Source organism: Capsicum annuum, chromosome 3, assembly GCF_002878395.1.
Source record: "Capsicum annuum cultivar UCD-10X-F1 chromosome 3, UCD10Xv1.1, whole genome shotgun sequence".
Taxonomy (NCBI): Eukaryota; Viridiplantae; Streptophyta; class Magnoliopsida; order Solanales; family Solanaceae; genus Capsicum; species Capsicum annuum.
The window spans coordinates 241,012,014-241,030,358 of record NC_061113.1 but is presented as its reverse complement, the minus strand read 5'-3'; the positions used below and the strand labels follow the sequence as shown (position 1 = coordinate 241,030,358).

The window sequence follows — 18,345 nt, the reverse complement described above, 5'->3', positions numbered from 1 at the left end:
GAATGTTTTCAAACAGTCAGGATAACCGCAAGTTAGCGGACGTTTTAGGTGCCTAACACCTTCCTAAAACATTAACAGGAACCTTTTATCTAGAATCTCTGACTTAAAACAATTTTTCTGTTTTGAATCATTTAAAGTATTTATAAAGGTTTCTTAATTCCTTTTCAAAATTAGTGGTGACACTCTTCAAAAGTCAAATTTTTCACAAAACAGTCACTGTGCATAACAATGATGTATCAAGTGGGTATGGTTTTATTTGATAAATGACATCGGCTTTGCTCTAGAATGTTTTATTAATTCAAGCACATGGTTACCAGAGACAACAACCAAATGGAGAGGAGTGTTACCGTCACTATCTGGCTCATCAACAAGGCTGTCGCACTTATCAGAGTCTAATAAGAAGTGGACTACCTTGTCTTGATTGTTCAGTACGACAACATGAAGATCATTTTGATGGTTGCTGTTAAGCATATCCCAACTATCGGGGCAGTGATTTAACAGCTTATTTATCATGTTTACATCACCTTCACTGGCTGCAATGTGAATTGCTGTCGTCTAGTCATTTTCACTGCCTGGCGAAAGGTACACTAAGGATTTTTTCCACCCCAGCATATCAGAAACTACGTCTTCCAATCCTAATTTAACAGCATAGCGCAGTGAATTCCAACCCCATAAGTCAAGTTCCTCGCATAAAGGCTTATTCCAACGCCATAGTGATCTAATGCAATCTGGATGTGTCAACACGATAAATGCGTAAATAAGGGGTTAGATCTTCTTGGAAATATAGTTCGACAATAGGCATTATGAAATCATCAACAGATATTATGGGAAAGTCAACTGAAGTTCAATACTGATACAACAAATAACAAAAATTATGTACTTTATGTTCCTGAATTACTGCTGCATGCAACGGCGTTCTGTTAGATGGACCTGCAGCATAAATTGGTTTCTTGCAGGATTCTAAGATGTTAATCAAAGCATCATGAAAACTAGATTCAGCCGCCACATACAGTGGCGTCTCCTGCACATTGTTAGGCGGAAATTTGAATTCAGGATCTTCTTTCACCAAGATCTTAACCACATCTAGATGTTGGCTCCGCACGACCTTGTGCAGGGCTGTATCTCCACTAGTACCCGTCATCCTCGTGAGTTTCTCCTTAGTATTATGATGTTCTATACGTGCAAGTAGCACATGTACTACTTCAGTGTGCCCTTCATTAGCTGCTATGTGAAGAGTGGTTTCATTTTTCTTGTTTTGATAGCATAACAATGCCGGAGTAATCTTAAGGACGTTTTCCACGAAATGGGAGTTTCCATAGAGGGATGTGACATGGAGGACCGTGTTGCCCTTTGGAGTGACTTGGTAGCCGTTTTCTTCATTCCTTTTAAAATGATCAGCAAACAGAAAATTGCCATCTCCGATATTGCCTCTCATCGCAGCATTATACAAGGTCGCCTCCATTCCTTTTGATTTGGTGTGTTTTATCCAAGATCTCCCAATGATAATCCTATGAGTCCTTCGCTTTCTCTGGACGAAATATTATTATATAGAAAATGTCAATTTTGCTGAATGATCTCTCAAGTTGAGAGTTTTGTCATTAAATAGAAAGAGTTTTCCTTGTACATCCCTAAAGATCTTCCATGAATCCCATAATATCTTCCATGTATCCCCTAATATCAGTCATTCCTAACTATTACATCTCTAATAATATCTCCTATATCTAAGTATTAAAAGGTATTTACACAAATATTACACATTTATAATCTGAAATCTATGTGCTGAAAATCTGGACAAATATGGTGTCTCTTATCCTAACAGGAAAAAGATTCTTAATGAATCTCAAAGAAGAAAGGGATCTGGTGTTTGCCTTGATCACAAGAATGTGATTTTGATGTTCTCGTATTTCGCTTTCATGTCAAAACTGAAAGAATATCATGAACATAAACAGTTTTAACAACTTATTAAACCTCCTAAAACAAAAGTAATACTTAGATCTCTTAAGATTCTGTCACGACCCAAAATCCCATAGGCCCGGACTGGCACCCGAAGCCGAGAAGGCCCGGGAGAACCCGTTCAAATACCTGTACTTTCACTTACATGTCACAAAAAATTTGGATAGCACTTCGTTGCATATAGAAGGGTCTAATTACCTGTATCAGCACAACACGCACAAATATATATATATATATATTATACTTGGCCGTCGGGGCCACCACATATACAAATATGACATCACTATATAAACTTCCATGACTTTACCCTTCCTTATGTCTACAAAGCCTCTAGGATATACATGACATAACTAGGGTCGGGACAAACCCCCGCCCCCACATGACTCCTGTACAATAACAAAACATAAGGAACCGACTCGGAAAGCTCCGAAGCAAACTGGAGCTCACCAACAATAGCTGTATGACCTGGCTCCTATCTATGCTGTGAATGAGTTGAAGCACCTGTGCCTGCAGCATGAAATGTAGGTCCCCCGTGAGGGACGTCAGTACGAAATATGTACTGAGTATGTAAAGCTCTAAATAATCATATATGATATAGGAGCTCAATAGAAATCAGAAACAAGTGAATAAATCGTAATAGGGGTGGACTACACTTACTAGAACTTGTGACAACCTGTACATTGTATTTATTCAATCACTTTACCTTCGTTCTTATCATCTTTGTAATCATTACTATACTGTACTGTGACCATTAGGCTGCCTCCAGTACATATCAACTGGGATCGACCCATGCTAGGCTTATGCCTCAGGGATACCACCCATAAACACATAAATAGGGATCGACCCATGCTAGGCTTATGCCCCTGGGATACCACCCAATAAGAGAGAACTTCCATCACTTAGTTCAATTAATCTTTGAGATTGTTATTTCGGTCGCCACCACATTTTTGAGACTTTGAAACAATGATACATTAATAGGAACCAAGTAATAGACCTTCTATACAATAACGATGTAATAAAGACTCATTGGTACATCAACAATGTGTTTCAAAATCATCAATATCACAACAATGAAATAGGAGCCTTTTGGTATATCAATGAAACATTTTGACACTTTATAAAATGGAAACAACTTCGTTGGTAATGTAGAACAATACATGTTTTTGGACAACCTCGGAATCTTACTTGATGGAACATTGGTGTTTTCATGCCAAAGAACATCGTTAGAGTATGCTTTACATACCTCGTTGTAGATTCAGATACCAATTCAACACAACTTCCCGCCTTTACAAATCACTTATCTACAATGAAATGTTTGGCATCTAGTATTAGCAACCCAACACCACAATTCTCTTCCATAATTCCATACAACCAATATTTGCAAAGCATTCCGAAAACCAACTTGAACAATAGGTTTATGTGTATATATATATATATAATCATCATTTTAATACCACATCATCACACCAAATCCCTTCACAATTCAACATAGTCCAACATCATTTCCCAATCATCTTTCAACAACAATCAAATAACATACTTCTTATGCTCACATGCATATATATATACATATCCATATAAATAACACCAACATAATTTACATCCTTACCATAAAATGGCCCTTTTGATTTTGAAGTCCTGTTGGCACAAATAAGGGGTGCTTCTCGAAGCCCTCGAGACGGTGATCACAACTACGGAATCAATTTGGATTTTCTATGGTTGAATCACAAGATAATTGGAGTTGAACTTAGACTAGGGTTTCTTATTCTTCAATAATGGATGATAAAATGATGGATATGAGGCTAATTATATGTATATAATGACCAATTTTCGTCCATGAGGTGATGGAAAATGACCATATTGCCCTTAAAAATTTAAGTAAATCCGAATCTGTCCATGGTGGACTGTTTTGACAGGCTAAAGTAAATCGGCCATAACTCTTTGCTCCGATATCGGATTTGGGTGAAATTGGTATCGTTGGACATATAATTCAAAGGGATTTAATTTCATATAAAGTAGGACACCCAGTTCGTCCAGTACAAGGAGTTATGATCGTTTGAAGTTGACCCTAAAAATCTGTTTTGAGAGGCTGAAGTAAAACGAGTATAACTCCTTACTTAGATGTTGGATTTGGATGAAACCAATTGCATTGGAAAGAAGACTCAAAGATATTTCTTTTGATAGGTAGTAGCTCTCCCAGTTCATTATATTAAGGGAGTTATGATCGTTCAAAGTTGACCCAAAAAACTAGCAGGCCTCAGTAGTTTGTGTGCAGGAAATTTTCCTACACATTTACTATTCACCATATCCCGGCCACCGTTTTATAGTTTCGAAGTGCTCGATTATATCAGAAACTTATCCGTTTTTGGAAATCTTTATATCGTTGGAAAACTTATTCAATAACCTTCGTATGGAGCCATCGACGGGCAAATTCTGGTATAAATAAAATAAAAAAAATTAATTCCATATAAATAAGACCAATACACGTACTTGAATACGCCAATACATGTACTTGAATACGGGGTGTTACAGATTCACTTCAACTTATGATTCTTTTCTCATAAAAAAAACATGTAGAGTAGTCAATTACTTAAGAAACGAACAAAACATGACTAGTAATTTAGGTTGAGGAACAAAGAAAATCTTGTAGCCAACTTATATGAGCTAAAGAGGAAACTTACCAAAATAATAACGGCGTGAGCCTGGCGGACATTGCTCCTTTTCCCTTTACTCAACATATATATGCTCCTCGCGGATCTACGAAATCCAAACTGAAAACCAGCAGCACATTTCCAACAACTTGAATTCTAATTCAAGAATAGAGAAGAAGAGGCTGATAGAACGATACCAAAGTAAAATGCTCTGGAAAAGGCCTTTTACCGTAGCTGCACTAAACACAACATATTCCTCTACAAGAATCCCTTACTAGAATCTTTGCGGAGGGGCTCATATTAGCTATACTGGGACTAGACAACCCGTCCAAAATTGCAGGTACTGTGTTTAGCAAGGATTTTTTGATGAGCAGTGTAAAGAAACATACTAGAATTAAAGCTCCAATCGTATCGGAGAGGCAGTGGCATATTTGTTTTGAGAGAGGAAAACTCCGATCACACATCATATAGCTTGCTCTAAAGTACGGTATCCTTAATAATGAAAATATTATACAATAGGAATTCATATTAATTTTGAAACAAGATGTTGATGACATATCTATCACTTAAGAACATTATACAAAAAGATAGAAGAACTGCAAGCCAGTCAAGGTTGTAACATAGACCCGAGTCTCTATGTGAGTTACATAGGAAGTTTCAGATCACAAGGCCTATTCTTTCACCAAAGCAACGGTACTTCTTATTAACAAGTAATATTATCTACAGTAGCTTGCTCTTGTAGCATCTTTATCAACTTCAAACACCAAATTATATGACTAACACATTACGCAACTGCAACATACTCGACTTTACAAGTTAAGAAAGGAAGGAACCAAAAAAAGAAAAAAGAGAAAAACAAAAGAATATCATCACAGGTTACTTCTTAAGTACCTTAACAAAGTGATGGGGTTCAGTCGGTAAATAGTGGAAGGTTAGGAACATTGAATTCAAGGGGGCAGCCCCGTGCACAAACTCCCGCTATGTGTGGGGTCGGGTGAAGAGGGACGGACTACAGGAGTATATGTACGTGATTTAATAGCTTATTTATAATGTTTAGATCACCTTCACTTGCTGTAATGTGAATAGCTGTCGTCCAGTCATTTTCACTGCCTGCAGGAAGGTACACTAAGGATATTTTTCACCCCAGCATGGCAGAAACTACGTCTTGCAATCCTAATTTAACGTACAGTGAATTCCAACCTCATAAGTCAAGTTCCTCGCATAAAGGCTTATTCCAACGCCACAGTGATCTAATGCAATCTGGATGTGTCAATATGATAAATGAAGAAATAAGGGGATAGATCTTCTCGCTGTAGACACGTAATTTTGTCCTTTTTCGAAAATATTTTAATCATTTTTTATTTTATTTTATTTATTTTAATTTTTTATTTTTATTTTATTTACCTTACCATACTTTTGTTTAATTGATAATTTCTCCCCAAAAAAAGAATTGAAAATAATTAAATACATAGCATCTTTGTCACCTCACTATGCCACCTCAACACCTCACTTTCCATTTTTCATTGGATACATGCAAAAGGCACATTCCCTACTCATTTTTCTACACGCCACCGCCATCTTTCCACATGCCACACTAACTTTTCCACATGCCACACACTTATTACCACTAGTCACCAATTATATGCTTCCACATAGGATAATAAATAAAGAAAAAGAAAAACCAAATAAAAAATATAAAAGGAAAATTCTAAAAGGGGAAAAGGGAGAGACTTATTCTTTCATCATCATCTTCTCCATAATAACAACAATCACCAAATCATCTTCCTCACAAGAAGAACAAAAAAACACGAGGGAGAGAAGAGAGAATCGCGTGAGAGAGAAAAAAAATCGAGAGAGAAACAATATTGTGAACAGTGCCATGAATAGTGTTGTGAACAGTCTCGTGAACAGTTTTGTGAACAGTGCCGTGAATAGTGTCGATTTTCGGGTTCGATTGGATTTACGGAGCTTCAGTTTTGGGTCACAAATTTTTCAATACGGAGTTGGAGTTCGTCATTGTTGAGGTCCTATTAGGAATTCTATAGTCCGGGCTTTCTTGATTTTATTATCAATGAAATCGATTCTTCAAAAGTTTATCTCTCAACTCTACTTTTTTATTATATTGAAGTTGGTTAATATCGTAATTTTGTGGTGCGGTTTTGAATATTTCAAGCAAAATGTTAATTGTTGTTCTAGATATGAATGATTGGTATACTTAAATGTTTGAATCTTTGTTGGGGTATGTGTTGTTGGTTTCGGATTTTGAAAAGTGATTTGATAGTCGAACTGGTTTAATAATGTGGTTAAAAATGGATTTGGGGAATGAAATTGAGAAATTGATAAAAATGTTGAATTTAGATTAGCTTTGGTTTATTGTTGTTTTGTTTAATTCATAATGAGCATGAATATTGTTGGAATGTGATAAAATTATGATATGTTGAAATGGATAGGCGAATGTTGGTTCGGGCAGGCAAAAATTTAGGAATAAGTTTTCTTGTTGAATGTTTGAATGTGGAATTTGAGTTGAACGGTTTGGTTTTAGTTCTTGCATTTGGAAATGTATTCATTTAATCGGGGAATGCCCCGTGATCACTTGTATTCGCCGGGAAATGCCCCAAAGTATTTTGTATTTGGAGGACGTCTGTGATGAAGGCCCAAGGCATCGGGTAGCATGGGAGCGTAGTATAAAATTAGTGTAGGGTAGAATAGGATTTACATTTTCGCATTCTTTTTCTATTTTGGACTGTATAATTGGACTGGACATTGTTTTTGAATTTGTTTGCTTGATTGATAGTTTTATTTATGTTTGGTGTAGTTTATACATTCATAGTATTCAAATTAGCCGATATACTCCACCAAGCGACCGTGGTCGAATCACGGGATTGAGGGGTGCCTAACACCTTTCCCTCAGTCAACAGAATTCCTTAGACAAAATCTCTGTTCTCGGATCAGTTTTATAGAGTCAAAACCATTTTTAAAAGGACATCCACGGGTGACTTGGCACACCTGATTTATCCCAAGTGGCGACTCTGAGTTTAAATATAAATAATTTTTTTCGAAACAAAATTTTCATTTTTGTCACTTTAATAAAGAAAACTCTTTCATACTATAAATCTAATCTTTTCGAGTTAAAAAAGGGGTGTGACAGCTCTGGCGACTTCGCTGGGGATGTTTTAGAATTTGAGCTTATTTTTGGAGTCGTATCGGCTTATTTTGGCATTATGGGTGTATAAACATTGTTTGTGTTATCGTTTGGTGTTTATTTTATCATTGTTGAGTGCCTACGTGCTACGTGTATACAGTCTTTTAGTTATGTGTTACCGCTTTATATCTGGCATCATGTGCATAACCCGAGTCATTCTTTCTGCAACAAGTCTGTAGTACACGTGTTGTACACGACCTCTAGTTGAGTCACCCTTATTTTAGGGGAGGAGCCGTCGGTGTTATGGAGTAGGTGGAAAGTAAAACAGCCACTATCCATCATACGCTCCCCCAGACCACCTTGTTAGTGAACTCGAATGTAGGTCAGCCTTTAGGTCATGCTTATGTGCATCATATTGAAGACCTAGCTGGGCCCACTTGGTCCTTTGTAGGAAACTCACCTCTAAAGCATCCCTACGTGCTAAATGTTGCATCTTTGAGGGTAACGAGGTCATTTGACAGACGGATTTGGGCAAAAGCATGAGTTAGAAGCAACGTGTGTAAATGAAAATTGTTGAAAAAAGGAACAAAAAAAAGAGTGAAAAAAAAGAGATTTGGTAGTTTTTAGGGTTTTTTATGGCTTTTGTTTTTCACAATTCAAAAATTCAAAAAGATGTCTTTACTTTCTGCACTCATTTATTCAAAAACCAAAACATCAAAAAGATTTTCCTTTTGCTCCTTTAGCATGCATTCATAATTTAAAATTTTCAAACAAGATTTTTTTTAGCAGTTTTTATAAAAGAAAATGCAAAAAAAAGGTAGAAATTTGTACATTTCATGTAATGAAAATACCAAAAAAAAAATTTCTTTCATAATTGTTGGTGTCAATTTTATTTAGAGTGTCAAGTTGAAAACTCCAAAAAAGATTTTATTGACATTTTTCATCGTTAGTCTTTGGTTGTGTCTCTCAAGTTTGGCGTAGTTTGTTAATTAATCCTTAATTGTCCAATCTGGATGAACTACGCACCCCTGATTCTCCTCTCTGGGGAGTGAGATACGTAGGAAGCCTATTGGTTCGGGGATCTTATTTAAAAAGAAAAAAAGATTTTGTTTACTCTTTATTTAGAGTATGTGTTTAACATATGCCTCGAAAAGAAAACTACAAAAAGATTTTCCTTAATAGTCGTAGGTTTCATTTTTGGTTGATCTTATTTGAAAAATCCAAAAAGATTTTCTTCACTCTTCATTTAGAGTAGGTGTTCATATACATCTTCTAAAAGAAAACCACAAAAAAAATCTTTTAATAGGTTCAAGTTTCATTTTCATAGGGGATTTTCATAGGGGATTTTTCAGAATTTGAGCTTATTTTTGGAGTCGTATCGGCTTATTTTGGCATTATGGGTGTATAAACATTGTTTATGTTATCATTTGTTGTTTATTTTATCATTGTTGAGTGCCTACGTGCTACCTGTTTACAGTTTTTTGGTTATGTGTTACCGCTTTATATCTGGCATCATGTGCATAACCCGAGTCATTATTTCTGCAACAAGTCTGTAGTACACGTGTTGTACACGACCTCTAGTTGAGTCACCCTTATTTTAGGGGGGGAGCCATCGGTGTTATGGAGTAGGTGAAAAGTAAAATAGCCACTATCGATCATACGCTCCCCCAGACAGCCTTGTTAGTGAACCCGAATGTAGGTCAGCCTTTAGGTCATGCTTATGTGCATCATATTGAAGACCTAGCTGGGCCCACTTGGTCCTTTGTAGGAAACTCACATCCAAAGCATCCCTACGTGCTAAATGTTGCATCTTTGAGGGTAACGAGGTCATTTGACAGACTGATTTGGGCAAAAGCATGAGTTAGAAGCAACGTGTGTAAATGGAAATTGTTGAAAAAGGAACAAAAAAAGAGATTTGGTAGTTTTTAGGGTTTTTTATGGCTTTTGTTTTTCACAATTCAAAAAGATGTCTTTATTTTCTGCTCTCATTTATTCAAAAACCAAAACATCAAAAAGATTTTTCTTTTGCTCCTTTAGCATGCATTCATAATTCGAAATTTTCAAAAAAGATTTTTTAGCAGTTTTTATAAAAGAAAATGCAAAAAAAAATGGTAGAAATTTGTACATTTCATGTAATGAAAATACCAAAAAGATTTTTTCTTTCATAATTGTTGGTGTCATTTTTATTTGGAGTGTCAAGTTGAAAACTCCAAAAAAGATTTTATTGACATTTTTCATCGTTAGTCTTTGGTCGTGTCTCTCAAGTTTGGTGTAGTTTGTTAATTAATCCTTAATTGTCCAATCTGGACGAACTACACACCCCTGATTCTCCTCTCTCGGGAGTGAGATACGTAGGCAACCTATTGGTTCGGGGATCTTATTTAAAAAGAAAAAAAGATTTTGTTTACTCTTTATTTAGAGTATGTGTTTCACATATGCCTCGAAAAGAAAACTACAAAAAGATTTTCCTTAATAGTCGTAGGTTTCATTTTTAGTTGATCTTATTTGAAAAATTCAAAAAGATTTTCTTCACTCTTCATTTAGAGTAGGTGTTCATATACATATTCTAAAAGAAAACCACACAAAAAAAAAATCCTTTAATAGGTTCAAGTTTCATTTTCATATGAAATGCGAAATCAAAAACCCAAAAAGATTTTTTTTTGGGTAATCATAAGTTTCATTTTGTATAGGAAGCTGAAAAATTCAAAAAAGATTTTCGTCGATTCTTTTGACAAATCTATTTTCTTTTCTTATTTAAGTTTCAAGAAAAAGAAGAAAGAATGGAAAAAGAGTTTAATTGGCCATTTTGGCAAGACTTCATAAACTACGCACACCTGATTCTCCTCTCTCGGGGGTGAGACACGTAAGCGCCCTTCTTAGGTTAGGTGAACTTTTCAAAAAGAAATAAAAAGATTTTGAGAAAGTGTTAAAACTCTAACACATTTGCTATCTCTTGTTCAGTTAGTTTGAGGTGGTTGGTTTGTGGCATTTTGGCTGGTCCTCCATATTGCACCAAGTCACAAAGAAGGTTATGGCCAAAAAGGATACTGAGTTTATTGTCACTAATCAGATAGGGAGTTCGGGAAATGAGAATTTAGGAGCTAATGAAGATATTCGAAAATTGAGGCAGCAAATAATAAAAATGCATCAAGCTTGGGCTAATGGGTTGCCGCCTCCTCCAGTTCCCACTGATAATCTGGAATATCTTTCTAGCTTGCCTTCCATGTCACATGCATAATTTCCCATTTTTGTTAATATGGCACAACATGCATCAAGATCGACTCCGGGGCAACAATATCCAACCACTTCCAATGTTCATTTTCTCACTCCCTAATCCAAGACTGCCACATACTCAGCTCCACATGTTGTTCATGCTTTTGCGGCGCCACCCCCACCTGAAGCTCCTACTTTTGATGTTCATCCACAAGTTGTACCTCCCTACTCTACAAGAGAGCTTGTATTGAATATTACTGGTGACCAGTGTTACACTTTCAAGCCTACATTCAAGTTGACTGGTCTTTATGCTGACACTCACCCACCTGAATTTCCTCCTAACACTGAGAATTTTGTTATGATAGAAGAACAAGAGGAAATGACCAGAAAATTGAGAAGTTTGAAACTAGCTATGAAGAACTTGCAAGGACTTGGGGGTTACAAAAGTGTCTCATATAAGGACTTATGCATGTTTCCAGGTGTCAACCTTCCTCCTGGCTTTAAAATGATAAAGTTTGAGAAATATGACGAACATGGGGACCCAGTGGCACATTTGAGGCGCTATTGTAACCAATTAAGAGGTGCTGGAGGGAAGGAAGAACTACTCATGGCTTATTTCGGGGATAGTCTTTCAAGCCTAGCTTCAGAATGGTTTGTTGACCAAGACATCAACAAGTGGATTAGTTGGGATGACCTACCTAATGAATTTGTGCAATAATTTCAATACAATGTGGAGTTGATCCCTGACGAAAAATCCCTAACCAGTATGAAGAAGAAGAATACTGAGAGTTTCAGAGAGTATGCGATCAGATGGCATAAACAAGCTGCTAGGGTGAGGCCGCCAATGAAAGAAAGCAACATAGTGGAGGTGTTTATTCAAGTGCAAGATGAAATATATTATCAACATTTGTTACCTGCATTAGGCAAGCCTTTTATTGAGGTCCTTAAAATAGGGGAGATGATAGAAGAGGGAATTAAGACTGGTCGCATCATGACTTTTGCAACATTGAAAGCGACTACTCAAGCAATTCAAAAGGGTTCAGGATGTATTGGGGAACAAAATAATGAGGAAGATGCATCTGCTATTGTAGTTGGACAGTAGGAAAGGTCAAAAAGACCACGTCATCGTCACTCTCAGGCACAAGCCCAAGTTCATTCCCAAGCTTCACATAATCACTCCCAAAATCCATTATACTCTACTCCTCCCCCTCCATATCCAGTATATAATGCACAACCATATATTCAACCCCCATCTTACCCACAGTGGAATACACCAACTCCTCAGAGTCATCCTCTAACTCCACAAACATACCAAAACCCTTCTAATCCTGATTTTTGATCCAAGTCAAACGATGAAATGAGGCAAAATTTGAGAGATAGCTTCACACCCATTGGAGAGTCATATGCCAATTTATTTCAAAGATTGGTACAATGAGGCATGATCACTCCTCTCCTTGGGTGCACTCATAATCGGCGTTCAAGAAACTTTGATCCTAATATACAATGTGCATATCATTCTAATGCTCAGGGTCATAGTATTGAAGATTGTCGAGATTTGAAAAGAGAAATTGAAAAGATGATTCAAGATGGATTAATTATGGTGCAGAACGTTGACAATGAGGGAAGTTCTAGTCATGCTGATATGCAAACCAGTGGCTAAGTCATCAGGCTGAGCAATTGAGAAGTCACCCCTCTCCTTACTAGGAAGAGGTCTGGTAGTTTGTTTTGCCTTCTTTTCTATTTTTTGAATTATTTCAGGGTTGTAGTTCGGGATCTATTTTCTTTTGTCCCTTTGCCGTTTATGTTCAAACCCTTCTATCTTTTATTTCAACTAAATGAATTGTCCCTTTCCCTTTGTGTTTAAATATGTGTTGTTTGCTTGTTTTCTTTGTACATTACATTTTATATTGATTCTAGTGATATAAAATGCTAGCGGAATTTTTAGTCATATCTTAAAATCCAACTTAACCATGAAACATTGAATCAGAGTGCTAAAGTTAGGAAAATCATATGAGAAAATAGGTGGAGTGCTGAGACATTTGGTGACAAGTTGAAGCCTTCTTCAAAAATTAAGGCAATTACTTTGAGAATCACAAGAATAACATGGTCATCAATTGAAAGACACATCTCAATTAGGTCAATAGTGGCTGCATGAACAGAAAGAAAATCAACTCCACGAAAGCATGAGTCATTAAATGGGAAGGCTGTACAACAAATATAAAGTTGTATGTTTGACAAGTATAGAAAAGAGGTGACACACATGCTCGGGGCAAGTTAGTGTTGTGAAACATGTCATAAGTGATGTTGATCATACACTTTCACATTGCATGCTAGGTACTAGTATTTTCAAGGATTGATATGACGAAGGAATTTCATTCTGCTATCCAAACATTGTGTCATCCTTTGTTTACCCCATTTGAGCCTTAGTATTATTTTATTTCATACCCCTCTTTTGGAATCAAGATAAAACCAACAAAGCTCAAAAGAAAAGTATCGAGCAATACAATAGAGTCAGAAAGCTTCAAAAAAAAAGAAAAAATGTATCCAAGAAGGAAGAAAAGAGTGTCAAGGAAATTAGAGTCAGAAAAATCACAAAGACAAAAAAGTCAAAAGAAAAAAAAACAAGTCAGAATCAAGCAAAAAAATAACAAGTGGGCAGAACTACGCATAACTTGATCTCCTCTTTTGGGGGTGAGATACGTAGGCTACCCTACTCAGGGCTCAGTCCAACCAAATAAAATTTAGTATTGCCCAGTCAAAAGAAACTGGGGCATGAGTTGATCCTCATTGTTTGAGTCGATTCCAAAAATGTAAGTCCCACCCCACTTCAAGTGTCGTTTGGTCCCCAGCCATCTTTTCTTTCTAACCCTATCCAAAAGCTAAGTTACAATCAAAGAAAGACCATCAAATCAATCTTCAAGAATGCTCAGGCTAAGCATGCAATGAATGTGGATAGCGCATTTTGGGAACTACTTGTCTTCCTCAGCATAAGGAGTCAAGAGAGAAATGAAAATGAGAGAGTCTTATCGGTGAAAACCCTCACGGGCACTGTAAGACGATGGTGAGTTGAGATAAATAAAAATGAGAGAGTCTTATCGGTGAAAACCCTCACGGGCACTGTAAGACGACTGTGAGTTGAGAAAAATGAAAATAAGAATCTTATTGGTAAAAAACCCTCTCGGATATTATAAGGTAATGGTCAGGTGATAAAAGGAAATGAGAGAGGCTTGTTGGTAAAAACCCTTCAAGGTGCCACTAGCCGAATGAGGTCTCCGAAAGCAATTGGCCTAAGAAAGCAACTCACTTTCAGGGTCATTAACTCAACAACAATTTGTGAGAGTTTTGGATGGAAAAATCAGGCAGTTTAATCCGATATGCATGTCATAATCATTAGAGTTGACTATCATTTTCAGATAAACTTTTCTTTCATCTTTTTCAATGGGGACATTCATTATCATTTCTTTATTTTCAATAGTTATATTTTTATTTTTCTTGAGTCAGTTATCCAAATAAAATCATTGTCATTTTTCTCTTGTCTTTAAGTCAAGTCTATGTAAAAACAAGTGAGAAAAGATTTTAAAACTGGCTACCAGCTTCTTCAATTGTACAAAGCAAAGAAGAAAGGCCAACGCATGAAAGAGACATGATTGTGAGCCAAAATGAGGCAAGCAGAAAGTTTTGCCAACAAATAAGTCTAGGAAATCATGAAATACCAAGGTTTCAAGGGGTCTATCTAAGAAGCATGGCAAAGCAGAGATGTTGTGTTTGTCTCAGTCACGTTTAATAATCTGAGTTTGGTCGATAAAGCAGCAAGTCAATGACACAGGCTAATAGTTGGAAGCAAGATTAAATGTGATGACGGCAAGAGCGTTTTCCACGAAAGCCAAAGCCACAAACCATCCACCATGTTTTTAAACTCACAACCTTTCTTTGCATGAAACAGAAACACATGTTACCGTCAAATCAAGGATTTCAAAGCTAAACATCAAGGCCCGTAATTTCTCACTTTTACAAATACAGGAAGCAATGTTGCTGCACAGGTTTGATAATTAAATCATGGTAAAAATTCATCATCTTATATCCCTCGGAGACATACTTTCTTGTCCAAGGATTTCAGTTTTCATTTGCTGGATGATACACTTCTTAAATTGAACCTTCACTCTTAGAAGAAGTACCTTTTAGTCGAGTCATTCCCTTTGATTCCTATAAGACGTACCTTTTATTCGAGTCATCTCATTTGATTCCTATAAGACGTACTTTTTAGTCGAGTTATTCCCTTTGATTCCTATAAGACGTACCTTTTAGTCGAGTCATTCCCTTTGACCCCTAAAAAACGTACCTTTTAGTCGAATCATTCCCTTTGATTCCTATAAGACGTACCTTTTAGTCGAGTCATCTCCTTTAATTCCTATAAGATGTACCTTTTAGTCGAGTCATTCCCTTTGATTCCTATAAGACATACCTTTTAGTCGAGTCATCTCCTTTGATTCCTATAAGACATACCTTTAGTCGAGTCATTCCCTTTGATTCCTATAAGCCATACCTTTTAGTCGAGTCATTTCCTTTGGTCCCTAGAAGATGTACCTTTTAGTCGATTTATTCCCTTTGATTCCTATAAGATGTACCTTTTAGTCGAGTCATCTCCCTTAATTCCTAGTAAGACGTACCTTTTAGTCGAGTCATCTCCCTTGATTCCTATAAGACGTACCTTTTAGTCAATTAATTCTCCTTGACCCCTAGAAGACGTACCTTTTAGTCGAGTCAATTCCTTTGATTCCTATCAGACGCACCTTATAGTCAAGTCATTCTCCTTGATTCCTATAATAATGTGACTTTCACAAAAGTCCTTTGATGATAAACTGGGGCAAAATTTAATTCTTGTATTGGAACTTCACTTTCCTGGCATATAAAATCTCTTTATAATAATCTTTGTTTGGGATAATTTTCTTTCTAGTTTTGATGTGAATTTAAGAGCCCGCCCGAAGCACAGGATGAATAAATGGAAAGTCAAGCAGCAAGGTGAAGAAATTAAAAGTCAAGCAACAAGGTGAAGAAGTTGAAAGTCAAGTAACAGAGTGAAGAAAATGAAAGTCAACAGATCGAAAATACCAAGTCAGGAGCCCGCCTGGAGAACAGGGTGATGAAATTGAAAACCAAGCAACAAGTTGAAGAAATTTCAAATCAGGAGCCCACCTGAAGAATAGGGTGATGAAACTCAAGCAAGAGTCCAACAGAAGCTGCGTAGATAGGATTTTGTAATTTCATTTATGTTTTTAACTTGTAATTTCATTTTTGATGTAATAACAGAGCCGCAGACCGGAACCTCAATAGGACCTCACTCGACTCTCCAACTCGACATAGTCCAGCTCCTTCCAATCCTTTGAGATAACTATCACTTAATTCCCTAATAACTTGGGTAGATAGGATGTCCTAAGTCAAGACCTGGTTTCCCTCCTTCCTCGAGCTCCGTGCTTTTGAATAAAGGTGAGGACAAAATTCTGTCTCGTTGTCTACTGCTTTGTATGAAAACACCATATGTTTACATCCAAAGGGGCCATGATGTAGACACGTAATTTTGTCCTTTTCCGAAAATATTTTAATCATTTTTATTTTATTTTATTTATTTTAATTTTAATTTTAATTTTAATTTTAATTTTATTCACCTTACCATACTTTTGTTTAATTGATAATTTCTCCCCAAAAAAAGAATTGAAAATAATTAAATACATAGCATCTTTGTCACCTCACTATGCCACCTCAACACCTCACTTTTCATTTTTAATTGGATACATGCAAAAGGCACACACCCTACTCATTTTTCCACACGTCACCCTCATCTTTTCACATGCCACACTAACTTTTTCACACACCATACACTTATTCCCACAAGCCACCAATTATATACTTCCACATAGGATAATAAATAAAGAAAAAGAAAAACTAAATAAAAAATATAAAAGAAAAATTCTAAAACGAAAACAGAGAGAGACTCATTCTTTCATCATCATCTTCTATACAATAACAACAATCATCAAATTATCTTCCTCACATGAAGAACAAAAAAAAAATGAGGGAAGAGAAGAGAGAATCGCGTGAGAGAGGAAAATATCAGAGAGAAACAGTATCATGAACAGTGCCGTGAATAGTGCCGTGAACAGTGCCGTGAACAGTGTCGGTTTTCGGGTTCGATTGAATTTACAGAGCTTCAGTTTTGGGTCTCAAATTTTTTAATACGGAGTTGGAGTTCATCATTATTGAGGTCCTATTAGGAATTCTATAGTCCGGGCTTTCTTGATTTTATTATCAATGAAATCAATTCTTCAAATGTCCATCTCTCAACTCTACTTTTTTATTATATCGAAGTTAGTTAATATCGTAATTTTGTGGTGCGGTTTTGAATATTTCAAGCAAAATGTTAATTGTTGTTCTGGATATGAATGATTGGTATGCTTAAATGTTTGAATCTTCGTTGGGGTATGTGTTGTTGGTTTCGGATTTTGAAAAGTGTTTTGATAGTCAAACTGGTTTAATAATGTGGTTAAAAATGAATTTAGGGAATGAAATTGAGAAATTGATAAAAATGTTGAATTTAGATTAGCTTTGGTTTATTGTTGTTTTATTTAATTCGTAATGAGCATGAATATTATTGGAATGTGATAAAATTATGATATGTTGAAATGGATAGGCGAATGTTGGTTCGGGTAGGCAAAAGTTTAGGAATAAGTTTTCTTGTTGAATGTTTGAATGTGGAATTTGAGTTGAACGGTTTGGTTTTAGTTCATGCATTTGAAAATGTATTCATTTAATCGGAGAATGCCCCGCAATCACTTGTATTTATTCGCCGGGGAATACCCCGAAGTATTTTATATTTGGAGGACGTCCGTGATGAAGGTCCGAGGCATCGGGTAGCATGGGAGCGTAGTATAAAATTAGTGTAGGATAGAATAGGATTTACATTTTCGCATTCTTTTTCTATTTTGGACTGTATAATTGGACTAGACATTGTTTTTGGATTTGCTTGCTTGATTGATCGTTTTATTTATGTTTGGTGTAGTTTATACATTCATAGTGTTCAAATTAGACGATATACTCCACCAAGTGACCGTGGTCGAACCACGGGATCAAGGGGTGCCTAACACCTTCCCCTCGGTCAACAGAATTCCTTAGCCGAAATCTCTGTTCGCGGATCAGTTTTATAGAGTCAAAACCGTTTTGAAAAAGGATATCCACGGGTGACTTGGCACACCTGATTTATGCCAAGTGGCGACTCTGAGTTTAAATATAAATAATTCTTTTCGAAAAAAAATTTTTATTTTTTGTCACTTTAATAATGAAAATCCTTTCGAACTATAAATCTAATCTTTTCGAGTTAAAAAAGGGGTAGAT

The 18,345-nt window shown here is 36.3% G+C and overlaps 1 protein-coding gene across 1 annotated transcript; it reads right to left on the bottom strand.

Moving 5' to 3' along the window:
• Positions 1-252: 252 nt before the first annotated feature.
• LOC107864927 (ankyrin repeat-containing protein ITN1-like) lies at positions 253-1,462 on the bottom strand. Its single transcript, XM_016711326.2, has 3 exons — positions 881-1,462; positions 669-728; positions 253-555 (listed from the first exon to the last, which is right to left on the bottom strand). The coding sequence occupies exons 1-3, from the start codon at positions 1,460-1,462 to the stop codon at positions 253-255; spliced, it is 945 nt and encodes a 314-aa protein (XP_016566812.2).
• Between the last annotated feature and the right edge of the window lie 16,883 nt (positions 1,463-18,345).

Bases quoted from the DNA above. Each gene is read 5' to 3' on its own strand.
- LOC107864927 (XM_016711326.2), bottom strand. From the start codon at position 1,462: ATGGAGGCGACCTTGTATAATGCTGCGATGAGAGGCAATATCGGAGAT. The intron at 729-880 runs GTACATAATTTT...TGACACATCCAG, and splicing joins CAGTAATTCAGGAACATAAA to ATTGCATTAGATCACTATGG. The intron at 556-668 runs GTTGGAATTCAC...GAAAATGACTAG, and splicing joins CGAGGAACTTGACTTATGGG to ACGACAGCAATTCACATTGC.